This window comes from Phoenix dactylifera, chromosome 5, assembly GCF_009389715.1.
Source record: "Phoenix dactylifera cultivar Barhee BC4 chromosome 5, palm_55x_up_171113_PBpolish2nd_filt_p, whole genome shotgun sequence".
In the NCBI taxonomy this organism is placed as follows: domain Eukaryota; kingdom Viridiplantae; phylum Streptophyta; class Magnoliopsida; order Arecales; family Arecaceae; genus Phoenix; species Phoenix dactylifera.
Window position 1 is genome coordinate 2,882,093 of NC_052396.1, and position 13,065 is coordinate 2,895,157.

The window sequence follows — 13,065 nt, forward strand, 5'->3', positions numbered from 1 at the left end:
TGTTGCTCTGTATATGCTATTCTACCAGAAAATTATAGCTATGTATATGCTTAGCTCATACTCCATTTATCCATTGTTGAACCCAAACAAGGCCCAAAAAATAAAAAAAAAAATCTGTAGCTCTCTCACATGCCTCTGTTAAGGCACTTTAAAATTAGGGCAGTCTGCCATACTTACAGCCTGTTTAGATTATTGGACTGAAATTTTTATTGGATTCATAGATTGGTCAAGTACAATCAACAAAATTATGGAATTACAGGCTAGGTTAGTTTTATGGGATTTATACCGGTTTACTGCAAAGCTATTCTTGAATACTTAAAAATGTAGATCTAGCCTAGCATGAAATTCTATGATTTTGTTAGTTTTATGGGCTCAATTTATAAGTTCAATACGATTTTTAGCTCAATCATCAAAACAGGCTCTTAAAGTTTGCCCAAATAATACTCCGTGGGAAAATGTTGCTCTTATAGTTTGCCCAAATAATACTCTCTGAGAAAATGATTCAATAGCTACGTAAGAACTGAAATCCCTAATGGAGTGCTTTGCTTTTGTCCAACGGTATTTTTTTTAGCCCAAATCACGGATTACTATGATCTCGGGGTAAAATTCAAACTCAGCATTTCTAGCTTATAAGGAACTGAAAATCTTCTTCCCTCTTATAAACGCACAATTAAGATGCCTGTCCTTCGTTTCTCTTCCCAAAATAACCCCTGTTCTTCTCTTCTCTATCGTTTTTTCTCCTTGCCTCTCCTTCTCTCTCCCCGTTGCCAAAGCCAATCAATGGCTGCTGAAGATGTTCGAAAACTTTCTGTTGCTGCTAAATTCTAAACCTTATTAAGATGCCTGTCCTTCGTTTCTCTTCCCAAAATAACCCCTGTTCTTCTCTTCTCTATCGTTTTTTCTCCTTGCCTCTCCTTCTCTCTCCCTGTTGCCAAAGCCAATCAATGGCTGCTGAAGATGTTCGAAAACTTTCTGTTGCTGCTAAATTCTAAACCTTGAGATGCTGTTTGGCTTAGATGTCCAATATTTTTCCCATCACCTCCTACTCACCATCGCCGGAGCACTCCTGACCATCCTCCCTATGCCGTGGTATCATATATCTCTCCCTTCTTTCCCTATGACATGGCCCCATGTTCACATGCATGCATACATACATGTATGTATGTGTGTGCGCGCGCGCGCGCATACAAATATTATGTTAATGTATGTGCGTGTGGGTAAAGTACCTGGATGTGTATCAGTAACACACACATCTTGTTCATGGGCATGGGCCGATGGCAGGCTCCTCCTCCCTTACTGCCTCAGCAAACTCACCGCCCAGGGGGAGTTCGTCGTGACCGCACGCGGCCGTTTTGTGGTCGCCAACGACGCTGACGCCGAGCAGGCCCTGGCATCTTCCCGTCCTGGCCATGCCAAGCCCACTTCATCATCGAAGCCCAAAGACGACAAAGACGACGATCCCTGGACGGCACAGTCTCCGTCTCCTCCGAGCTCCAGCGAAGGACCAGGCACATCGAAGTATATGGTCATTCATGGGAATGTCTCCGCGAAAGCCCCCGGCCCATGAAGGGGATATCGTCGAGCGCATCAAGCAAAGACGGGCATGCCCTCTCAAGGAGATAATGCAGAACCATCGGATTTTGTGCTCGCCTTGCCATGGGAAGGGCCTTCCTCCGGTGACCGCGACTTCCAATAAAGGAGATGGATCCAAACAGGGCCCAAACGCCGCGGACGCGCACCTAAGAATACGGCCATTTCGATCTATAATTGTACTGGGCTCGGACAGAGGGGACCTGGACCAAGATGAGCCAGAGCCCACACCCACGCCGGCCGAGAAAGTTGGTAGGGGCAGCACTTGAGCGCCGAGGAAGACGAAGACCTCGACAACGCAAGTGGCCCGCTGCCGAAGCCCACTATTAGAAGCCCATGGTTTTGGTAGGGACCGTGGCAGCAGAGTATTTTGCCATGTTAAATGTGCTTTGGTTTTGTTCTATTTATTTTTCGTCCAGGGATCAGAATTCAGAAGCAATGAATAAATCTTTTGAGCGACTTTTCTTTTTATGCAGGCTGTGGAGAAGAGGCATTTATTTGTGTAGTCTTAAATCAAAAACCATGGTGGAAGGCAGCACCATACCCCAAAGGCTGTTTTAATACATCTTCAACTGATATCAGAAAGTTACATTATATGTTACTTGGTCAGTCCAAATCTATTATTGCTTTCTCATTTTTCTTTTCCTTAAAAACTGATTGATCACCATGTTTCATTTCAGAAGAGGCAGGGTGTTAAGAAGATCGACTTTTTTCCTGCTGGGAACTCAATCATCACACTGCTGAAGATACAGTTTGAGTTCTGATGTCCTATGGCGATGAAAATTCTTTGAAATCAAACTCCTGTTTTACCCAAATCAATAGATGTCTGAAGTTTTAGCAAAGTGGGATCAACCAGAAGATACGGTGAGCAGGTCATGACTGAACTTGAGATAATAAACAATGTACATAATTCACTCTAGTCATGTACCTTTGGAGTTCTTATGACTTCTTCAACTTTATTTCAAATCTCAAGGCATGAATACAAACTTGAACAAAGGGCTAGTTGTTGTTTCAAGCAAGCTACACATGAGCACAAAACATAAAACACGTAGATGGAAGCCACAGTCGATTAAAAACTCATTCTTTGTAAGAGCTTGCAGGGTAAAGTCGACAACAAGTTAACAGATTTTCTCGAGCCTGTCTTGTGTTGGAGACAAATTTCCATCGATAACCTTAAAAAAATGGAACCTTGCGGTCTCAAAGTGAACCCAATAATATTGCTCCTTCCAACTCACACAGCAGCTGCACCTATGCGCTATCCCAGTCCAATCTTCTAAAGGAGAGAAGCAAATTTACCCCCTCCAGGATAATAGAAAGCAACCATGCATAGATGTTACACTCTTTAGTTCCTCAGAGAGAGAGAGAGAGAGAGAGAGAGAGAGAGAGTCGTATGAGGCTTTATGCTTGCTTGTGGTGATTGATGGGATATTCCAATTCAGAGAAGCTGCAACTTTTCAAGCAACTTACCGTTGGTGGGGAGGGATAGGGGCGGGAAATTTGGAGTGGCTTTTTGAATCAACTAACTAAAGCTTGTGACGATTGACAGGCTTGGTCACTTAACCGGTCCTAGTATGACAGCAGAACTGGTCACAAAGTTGGCTTCAGGAAGAGAAAAGCACCGTTGAGCGATCCGTAGGCATTTCTCCATTAAAGCGATCTCTCACTGTCTTCAGTTTAGAATTATTAGAGGGGCAACAACAGTTAATGATCTCCTAATTGTTAGTTTACCAGGAAAACTTCCAACCACCACTATTTTGTGTTTTGGTGTTATCTTAGCAGTCGACTGAGGCAATGGATGGCAATGGTGGTCATTATTTGCTTAAACTGTATTTATACATGGTCCGACATCAAGAGGCAAACTCTGTGATGGTATTTTTGGGTATGAGATATGACAAAGAGATACATCAAGCACTGAGATCCTCTTTTGAAGTATGGCATCATGTACAAATTTGCAGTGACAGAGAACAGCATACAAGGTGAGAGATTTTTTCATGCAATTTGAAAGGAATGCTCCTACGAAAGCATGAAAGGTAACCTATGTGCCATTTTGTAGGCATGGGATGATTGAAAAATAAAAGCAAAAGAATCAACAGTCCACCGGTCCTGCAAAGAACTCACTGTCAAATTAAAGTTGGTCACAATTCTTTGCACTTAGCATTACCTCAAACACTTCAAACTTCCTCTTGGTATCAAAATTCTCACAAATCCTAACAGAAGCCAGTGAACTACCATTAGTTTTTACAAAGCTTTAAAAGTATTCTCCCGCATATCTCCACATCAAGAAAGAGTCAATATATATAAAAGAAGCATGTCTATAATACAACCCATGGTTTGACATACATCTCACACCATGAGTCTTTAGTACAAGCATAGGTTCTACATATTGTCTCAAAAAGCACCAAATATAATCCATAGGCATCATCCAGACTGACCATATCACCATAGAGACAAATGAAAAAGACAAGTTTCTATCAACTAGTCTTCGAATCCCTTCTATTTCCTTGTTAGTTAGATACCCTGCTGGGCAGGGTGGTGTCATTGACAGCCCGGAAGATGTGAACATCCATGACCAGCTCTCCAGTTAGCTCAAAAACGCAGACATCTCCTTCTTCCAAGTTGTTGTCCAATGCAAACTGTTTCCATTGTTTGCCAAGCCCCGAGTAACCAACATAATGTAAATAACTCATACTCCATATTTTCTTCCCGTGTGGGAGGCGAAGAGCAATTTTTTGATTTTCACGAGGAAGATGCTCAGCTGCAAAGCAATTTGGAATGGTCTGCACAATATAATGGAAGACAATGGCAACATATGAATCAAAATGCATGACACAAGGAGTCTATATTTGATGCAAGTAAGCTGAAAAATTTAATGCACATGAGGCTTAAAGCATTACATTAATTCGTTCATGCAGGATGAAACCAATTTTTTGTTTCAGTGCTTCAGAACTGGCGAACTTCTACGAAATCAATGTAATGCGATATCTAAGAAAAGAAATTCTCACTATAGACAATGACACTTGGTATCAACCTACAAATAACCTGTCAAAATGATTTTCATTTTCCCCTTTCTGATGTAAAAGATGTCCAGGCCTATCACCTGCTTTCATTGAGGAAAAAAGAATAAATGCCAAAGATGCTTAGCATCAAGGCCCCAACTAGAACAAATGCAGAAACAAGAATATATAATCAAGTGTTGTTGTGGAGAATGCCGATAGAATTCCTCATATTAGAGAAATTTTATTTACTCCAAATGTGTATGGCACATGATACATTCACAAGTAAAAAATAGATAAAGACTACACCGGTGGTGTTTTATCTTTATAACATGCAACAGATTCATACATATCATTCCATCATCAAACTTGCTCATAAAAGTAAAGTTATTAGATCTTTTGAGTCAAATGTATTGAAATTTGAAAATTTCTGGAAGTGATGTGCATAGGTTATGCTACAATCATAAGTCTGGAACCATTATACTCAAAATGTTCATGCGAGATGAAACCAATTTCTCATTACAATGTTTCATAAGTTAACTTACTAATTTTTACTGATACAGAGTTTGCAATGTAATATTTAGGGCAAGAAAAGGCACATTACTTAGTACTCAGAGTTCCCTATACAAGATCTTTGCAATATGCAACAAATCTGTACACATAATCCCATCATCAAACTGCCCATAGAAGTAAAGCTATTAATTCTTTCAAATTAAATATATTGAAATTTGAAAGGCTTTTATGCTGTTACATATTTTATCCAAGTTCCAACTAAATAGCATTATTGCTTGAAACTTTTTGGGACCGAAGTGCAGATAATGCTACCTATATGAGCTTGTAGCATACAATGAATTGCCCGATGAAATTCATGTTTCTTTACATTAGGAAAATTTACAAAACTTTGGGTCACCAAGAACACTAGCAAACAAGTCCGCAATCTCGGTACCAGGTACCGTATCGGTACCTTATCGGTTTGATATAGTACGGTATGGTACATCTATGTATCGAAACTGCTCTTCAATCATTTTTCTTAATTTTTATCTCAGTATGCCTTAGTACGGACTGGTACGCACCTCGGTACATCTTGGTACAGGTTGGTATACCTCGGTACGGATGGTACGGAGCTTGTATCGACTTGAAGGTATGTTTTGTACCGATTTTCTGCCGGTACCATGCGCCCCATACCAGGCGGTATGGCAGACCATGCTAGCAAGTAATCTTGACATTGTGATCAAGTAATTTATAAAACTTTGGATCATCAAGTAATTTATAGAATTTTGGGTCACCAAGAACACTATGGATGACTCCAAGACACTGAAAGAAAATGCAGCAGGTCTAAGGTACATTATGAAAGTGGTTAAAGGAAGAACAGTGGTAGGTGTGTAAAAGATCTACTCTCCAACTAGAATATGTAGTAATTAATGGGCCAATCATGTGCATGAGATCAAAGATATGACAGTGGATCACACTTTTATGGAAGTAAACCAAGCATAACCCACAAGAAGGCTAAGGGATTCCACAACGTTTTCTAGCACCGATGAACTAACACTTGTCCCAATGGTCATACCCCTCTTCCTAGCAACCAGAGGTCTTGGGTTTGAATCTTTGGTGGTGCATCCTGAGTACTGGGACCTAGGTGCTTATAGCGCAGGTCGGTCTCCCTCCCTTTCAATCAAAAGAATGATTTTCTAGCTCTGACATATGGGTTTGAGATAACTCTTTCATCTAGCTATTCTTTCCTGCCTGGGCACATTGATGCTCATCACTTTAGGAGGATAGGTCCATAAATTTGTCACAAAGGCCCTGAATATTGACTCATATTTAGAATTCACAACCAAATGAATTCATGACATAAGTGGTGTGTTTCCATGACTAATATATATGCACTTATAATTCATTTTTTATGCACTTATAATTCGTAGAAAGAAAGAAGGGATTGAGAGAGAGAGAGTGCGACATCATAAAGAATATATCATAAAATATGTACAAAGAAAGGTCACTAGGCTACCTACATAATAGATGCATCTCAACTACCCCAAAAATGATTTCTCATTTACCAAGAAAAGAAAAATTCTAAAACTAAAAAACTATAATATATAAATCAAGAAGAAATTCTTTATGCATGGTAGGAGAAAAGAGTACAAGAATAAATCAAAAAAGATTAGTTCGAAGATGTGAAAATAATTGTGCTTACCAGAAAAAATTTTTTGCGTACATGGGTTGGCTTCATAAGTTTTCGGAAGAAAGGGTGGGTTGGTTGAAATGATCTAGCTTTCAGCTGTGCTTGAGCTTTTCCTTCCTCCGTCACCAATCTCCTCAAAATAAGTTGGAATTCTTTCTTAGTACGTTGCTTTTTGACTTTAGTGGACTTCACAATTTGTTCTGAAAGTTTAAATTAAAGGATGTTTAATTACAATAAAAATGAGATGAACAAAATCTTACAGACAAGACAACTGGAACTCCTTATCATAACATTTTTAAGACAGATGGCAAATTCTGCACAAAATAGAATGTTACACATATAATAATAATAATAATAATAATAATAATAATAATAATAATAATAATAGAAATAATAATAATAGCAGCAACAGCAGCAGAAGCAATAGTAATAATAATAATAGTAATAGTAAATTAGTAATAGTAATGGTAAGATGGCAAAAGTTCTCCAAAAGACAATACAATGTATATGTATATATGTGTGTGTATATAAAAGAGGGAAACATGAGAAACTTCACCATTTTCATTCACTGAATCACTGGAAAAGTTGTCATCTCTGATTTTTCTCTTGGGATTAGTTGATTTGACACTCAGAATGTTGTCAGAGATATCATCATTGACCTGAGGAAGCTTGCGAGGAGCCGATAGACGTCGCATTTGTTTTCTGTCATTACAGAATATTTTTGAAGAGCAAGGACTATGAGCTTTGGGAGGTAAGAATTCATGGATAATTTCCAAGGAATCATCCATAATCTCTTTCCCTGATTGGCATGATTCATTAGCTTTATCCTTGGGATCCTTTACAAAGTAACATGCTTCTTTCTCACAACCATTCTGATCAAAAATCAGTACACTGAAGCATAAGTTGCCATTGTATTTGAAAACCAAATGATCATCTTCTTTAATATAGTGATCTTCAACAAACTGCTTCCATCCATCGTCAAAAATCATATCTTCTGCATCATTTGACAGTCTGACATGCCATAGATTGCCACTAGGACCTTTCAGTTGAATATTTTGAGACAATTCTTCTTTGAAATTCTTCACAAACTTCTTTGGGATAGTCTACAGATCAGATAGCATCAAAAGTTAATATGAAGATTTGGCAGAATTATATGCATTAACATTGTTTCAAAGAACTCCAAAGAGAAGATGTACCTCCAAGGATATAGATCAAGAATTTAAACAGAAACATTGATTCAAAGGAAGATACATATGAAGTAGTGGCAAATTCAAATGGTAACAAAAACTCTGTGCATGTTGAGAACTGTGCCCAAAAAGAAATATGTGCATCCTGTCCAAATAAAATGTACTACACCAGTAGTTCAGTCCCAGTTCTCTGGCTGTTGCATTCAGTAAAAGGAATTTGTCACTGACCACCATGTTTCATTTCATGAAAGGCCAGGAGAACAAAATAAGGAAGTCAGAAGTTTATCATTGAAAAATTAGCATTTTATTCTTATTATTATTTTTGTTGAGAGCTCAATCATTGTACCTTTTTAAATTAAAAATTATATTTTTATTTACTATGATAATGAAAATTCCAAGGCCTATTTTTACACCTAAATCAATTTTTTAGAAAAAAGGGGAGTCAAGCTGGAGAAATAGTACCCAACTAGAGATAATAAACGACATACACAACTTCGGTTTTATACAGTTGGTGTTCTTATGAGTTCTTTAACTTCGTTTAAAGATTCATCCTGCTGCGCAAATTCTCTTGTTCAAAATCAGCCAAAGGGCTCATTATTGTTTCAAACAATCTCTAGGAAAGCATAAGATTACATCCTATATCTTCTCTAAAAGCTTAAAGAGGAGAGATGCTGAATGAAGAGAGAGATTTTATCTAACCTACCATGCGATGAGAGAAATCACCATCCATAACCTTGAGAAAATGGATCCTTGTTTTCTCAAAATGATCCCAGTAACAATGCTCTTCCCAATTCATGCAGCGGCTGCACCTCTGTTCCATTCCAGAGGACCTACAACAAAATGTCATTTGAAATAATAATAAAGTGAGAACATGGTAAAAATTAGTGGTACGGCTTACAATGACAAAGAGCTCACATACATCAGCCAAATATACGACGAATGATAAATTTCAGTGCACCAAAGAAAGGAAATGCTGACAATATCAGGACATGGTTTGTATAAGTTAAAGCAGAGAACAGTAATGTCAACTATCATGCCAAAAGCAAAGTTGAATGATAACATATAAAATGATCACAAGAATGCTACTCAAAGAAAACCAAGAATGCTAAAACAATATAAAATGATCACCATTGGCCTTTCATTTCTTAAGAGAAGATGGAAACAGCCCCCTGTTCGAAAAAGAACAAGGTGCTTAAGAGGGCAGCAGACCTCTAGCCAAAGAGGGCTAAACTAATGTTCACCGTTTCAGTACTGGCTTCGGTACCAGTTTCCGTATCGGTACTACATTAGCACAGTATCAATATAGTATGGTATAAAATTTTTTTTGGCATACCGAATGTTGGAATGCCACCGGTACTAGATATTGATGCTAAACCAATAAAATATAGTACACTCTGTACTGTTCAATTCGGATCGGTACAATATATTTTAGCTGTTAAACAATAATAGTGAATACGAGACAGGCAAATATAAAACAGGTGAAGTCAAAACCCAGAAGCAGACACCCCCGACAAGTTAAAACCTTAGATGGTCAGAGTAAAGAGCACAGAGCACTATAAATACTCACCGTCGCAGGTGAAGCTTGATAATAATAGTTTGATGATATAATACAGAATACTTCTAAAAGTAAGCATTCTCTAGCAAACAGTTATAGAAATTGGTACTATGATAATTCCAGTCCAACCCATTAAAGGAAGAAGAAAACAAAGAAGCAACTTGATTGCTAGTATGATAGAAAAGTGTGAGTACATGGATGACAGAATACATATGTACTTATATACATACATATATATATACACACACACACATATACATATGTCTCTATATGTATATATAGAGAGAGAGAAGGGGGGGGGGTTGCAGGCCTATTACCATTGGTGGGGAAAGCAGCGGGAAATTTGAAATGAGCGTTTTGAATGAACCAAGTCAACCAACTAGAGCTTGTGATTTTGACTTAGGCTTGTTGTTTAACCGGTTCTGCTAGGACACCACAACTGGACTGGAGGTTGCTCTGGCTACAGAAGCATCTCTCCTGTTTGAGACGGATGAAAACAGCAGCATTTACTTTCCTAGTTCAGTTTTTGAATGCAAATAGATTATTGGCTATTAAAGCCACTACAAAATTAAATAATAGACCGCGACAGTGAAATTATAGTATTAGCTCACCTGTTTTCTAGATTATTTTAACTATATTTATAAATATTATTTCAATTGGATGAACAGTGGAAAGTATGGTTAGATTTTCATGACACAATCCATTAGAATGATTTAACAACTCTACAATGGCTATTATTTCAATATCCATTATATAAATGAATAAGATTACAGCTTACAGGGGCCTCTGAAAACCATTATTATATTGGCTGCTTCGCTGGTAGCAGCCATTACTTGAAAGTGTTCTCTGAGGTGCTTTGATTTCTTGCAAGAAAGGCCAAGGCCAAGGTCTAGCTTATGGAACTCATTCCAATTTAGCCTGCAGTCATTATGGTAATGGCAATTGGTTATTCAATCTAACCATGACAGTTGAACCCTTAGGAGTACCTTTTTATAGACTGCTACAGTAATAATTCTGAAGAGAGAGAATTAATAAAATACATGTATCAGAAATTCAGCAGGTCTTAGCTCCTTTTCTTTTTTCCAAATCTTCCTTACCGTTTGAATATCCTAACGAGCATTTTGTTGTCCTTCATGGATGCAAGCTCAAAGATACACTTATCGCCTTCTTCCAATCCAGTATCGGCACAAAATTCTTGCCATCCTTGTGCCAAGTGTACACCCTTTGTGCCCCTGTTGCATATTCTGACACGCCATGACCTGCCTTCCACATCCTCAAGAATCACTTCTTGATTTGTTGCTATGTGATTGGATTCTCTGAATGAGGCAGGAATATTCTGCACTCGCAACATAATTGCAGAAAATGTTACTGCAGAAGAAATAACCTTCCTATGTGCAGGTTTCGGTTAATTTAAAGAGGATAGAGCAGTCCAAATAATAGAATGACTCCATTTGCAGCCTATTCATTAGAAAGGAAGAATAAGGCACATCAAACACTCACCATGTAATTCTTACTAAGGTTCTGATCTTTTATGATGGCCTCAAAAGATTTCCTCCTACTGCAATAGCTACACTTTCTTTCAGTTGACATTTCTCCTCCATCCTTCATTCTCATCTGTCTTATGCTAACTTGCATTTCTGGCCTTTGAATCATATCTGCTTCGCATTCATTGTAATTGCATACATTATAGAAATATTTAATCAGTTCATGAGTTCAAGTAAAGATTCCATGAAAGTATGAACTTACCTTCTGAATCATTCTTGGAGTTCAAATCTTGGTTGATGTCCTCATGTCCGACAGTCTGCACACCAATGGGACCATAGTTTTTCAGGCTTGCATTCGTATCAAAAACCCGGAAGCTGAAAGTCCCACCACCTTCATAGCTGAACACCATGAAGAAACCCATCTTTAAGTCATGGGCTCGGGCAAATTCTGGCCAACCCTCTCTGAAGCACATGTTTCGGTTGTGGCCATGAATGCGGACACTCCATGACTTGCCGAGGGGACTAATTAGTGTAGCTCTTTTGCCTCTAAGATCGATAATGTACTTAATAAATGCAGGTGGAATGCGCTGCAAAAAATATGAAACAGATTACGAAGTAGAATTAGCAACAGCTTCTAAAGAAAATTTATTTAGATTTATGCTGGATCTCTACTGTTCTAGCTTGTGGTGACCACCCCTGGTTCATCTCATATTTAGATCTCTACTGTTCTAGTATGACATGGCCATTTTTGGTGAACTTCTGGACTCAATGGCATGTTACAAGTGCTTTTTTTTTTTTTTTTGCTAAAGAGTTACAAGTGCTTTCGCCATCCAATTTTTGTTACTATGATAAAAAGTCCCAAGGGTGAATTCGAAATAAAAAATATGCCCCGTACCTTTCAAAATATACATACAATCATCACTCTTGTGTCTTTTGATCACCAACCTCAAGACAAAAGAACTAATCTAAAAATAAAAAAAGCTGATAGATTGCTCATTGCAATCCAGAAGCATTTGAGTCAAATATATTTAAAGGCAAGCTTCCATCTGACAGGAAAATAAAGTATAAAACCACTGGAGAACCAAAACCCAACAAATCCAGGCGAGGAGTTCTCCCTTAAATGGGGACAGTTTTTTTCTCACGGGGAGGAGAGACATGTACCAGCTCCTCCTCAAAACCATGCATCAAGACTTTGAAGAACTCAGGCTTTTGCGCACCACCATCTCTATCTTGGACCATTTCTGGGCACGGATCCATCTCTGAATCCAACTAATGTTGCGTGAAGTGGGAGCTCAGGAGAATGGTGACGGTTGTACTTCAAGGTATGAAGTCCATACCGAGAGGATACCTCTAAAATCTGAAAAGGGAAACGAGCATCACTTTTTAGCATTCCTCGAAACAAACGGCTAGTTTTGAACCGCTTCAATATATATATATATATATATATATATATATATATTGCAGGGAGCCGTTTAGGAGCGTCCTCCCATCTCCTCCGCCATTAGTTTGAATGTTCTTTATGAACTCTGTACTTATTCCAATCCACCAGATATGGACAATAATATTTTGAAATCCGAACAGCATCTCTCTCTCTCTTCTCTTTTGCGTATATACTCTCTCTGCTATCGTCTTTAATTTATTTTGTTTTATTCTTTATTAATTTTCTCTGCTATTACCACACCGCCATTGTCTTGTCTCCAGCTGTTTAAATTAATGTGGCTGCTGTAACTGAGTACATCCGAAGTCATCGGTGTGGTATGATCAAAAAGCCGTCGTCGGCGGGGGTGGTAGCGCTCGCGGAAGGTGGCGAGGCAAGCTGCTTGCAACCACGCGAATTCCCACGAGTCCAGTTGACATCCACCCCACTCCATGTTTAATATTTTTGTTTCTCAGAATACCAAAACAAAGTCTAATTGCTTCCAAATATTGCATCGCATTCTTTTTTTTTTTCCTCTTCTTTTATTTTTCTAAGTGCCTGCTACGAAGCTGGGTCATATCATCTCTTGCCAACCATCTCATGCATGTCTTCTGTGCAAGAGCGTGTGCATTGCATGGCAGAATATTAGTTACTATG

The 13,065-nt window shown here is 38.4% G+C and overlaps 1 protein-coding gene across 1 annotated transcript; it reads right to left on the reverse strand.

Annotated features, from left to right (window-relative positions):
* Positions 1 to 3,861: 3,861 nt before the first annotated feature.
* LOC103704617 (B3 domain-containing protein Os12g0592300-like) lies at positions 3,862 to 12,382 on the reverse strand. The gene is made up of 8 exons (XM_008787979.4): positions 12,153 to 12,382; positions 11,254 to 11,578; positions 11,008 to 11,162; positions 10,605 to 10,843; positions 8,656 to 8,782; positions 7,322 to 7,868; positions 6,778 to 6,965; positions 3,862 to 4,367 (listed from the first exon to the last, which is right to left on the reverse strand). Exons 1-8 carry the CDS (start codon positions 12,246 to 12,248, stop codon positions 4,095 to 4,097), a joined length of 1,950 nt encoding a protein of 649 aa, XP_008786201.2. The 5' UTR covers positions 12,249 to 12,382; the 3' UTR covers positions 3,862 to 4,094.
* Between the last annotated feature and the right edge of the window lie 683 nt (positions 12,383 to 13,065).

Coding starts and splice junctions, on each gene's coding strand:
- LOC103704617 (XM_008787979.4), bottom strand. CDS start 12,248: ATGGATCCGTGCCCAGAAATGGTCCAAGATAGAGATGGTGGTGCGCAA. Junction 11,163..11,253: donor CTCCAAGAATGATTCAGAAG/GTAAGTTCATAC, acceptor AATGCGAAGCAG/ATATGATTCAAAGGCCAGAA. Junction 4,368..6,777: donor TACGCAAAAAATTTTTTCTG/GTAAGCACAATT, acceptor TATATTGTGCAG/ACCATTCCAAATTGCTTTGC.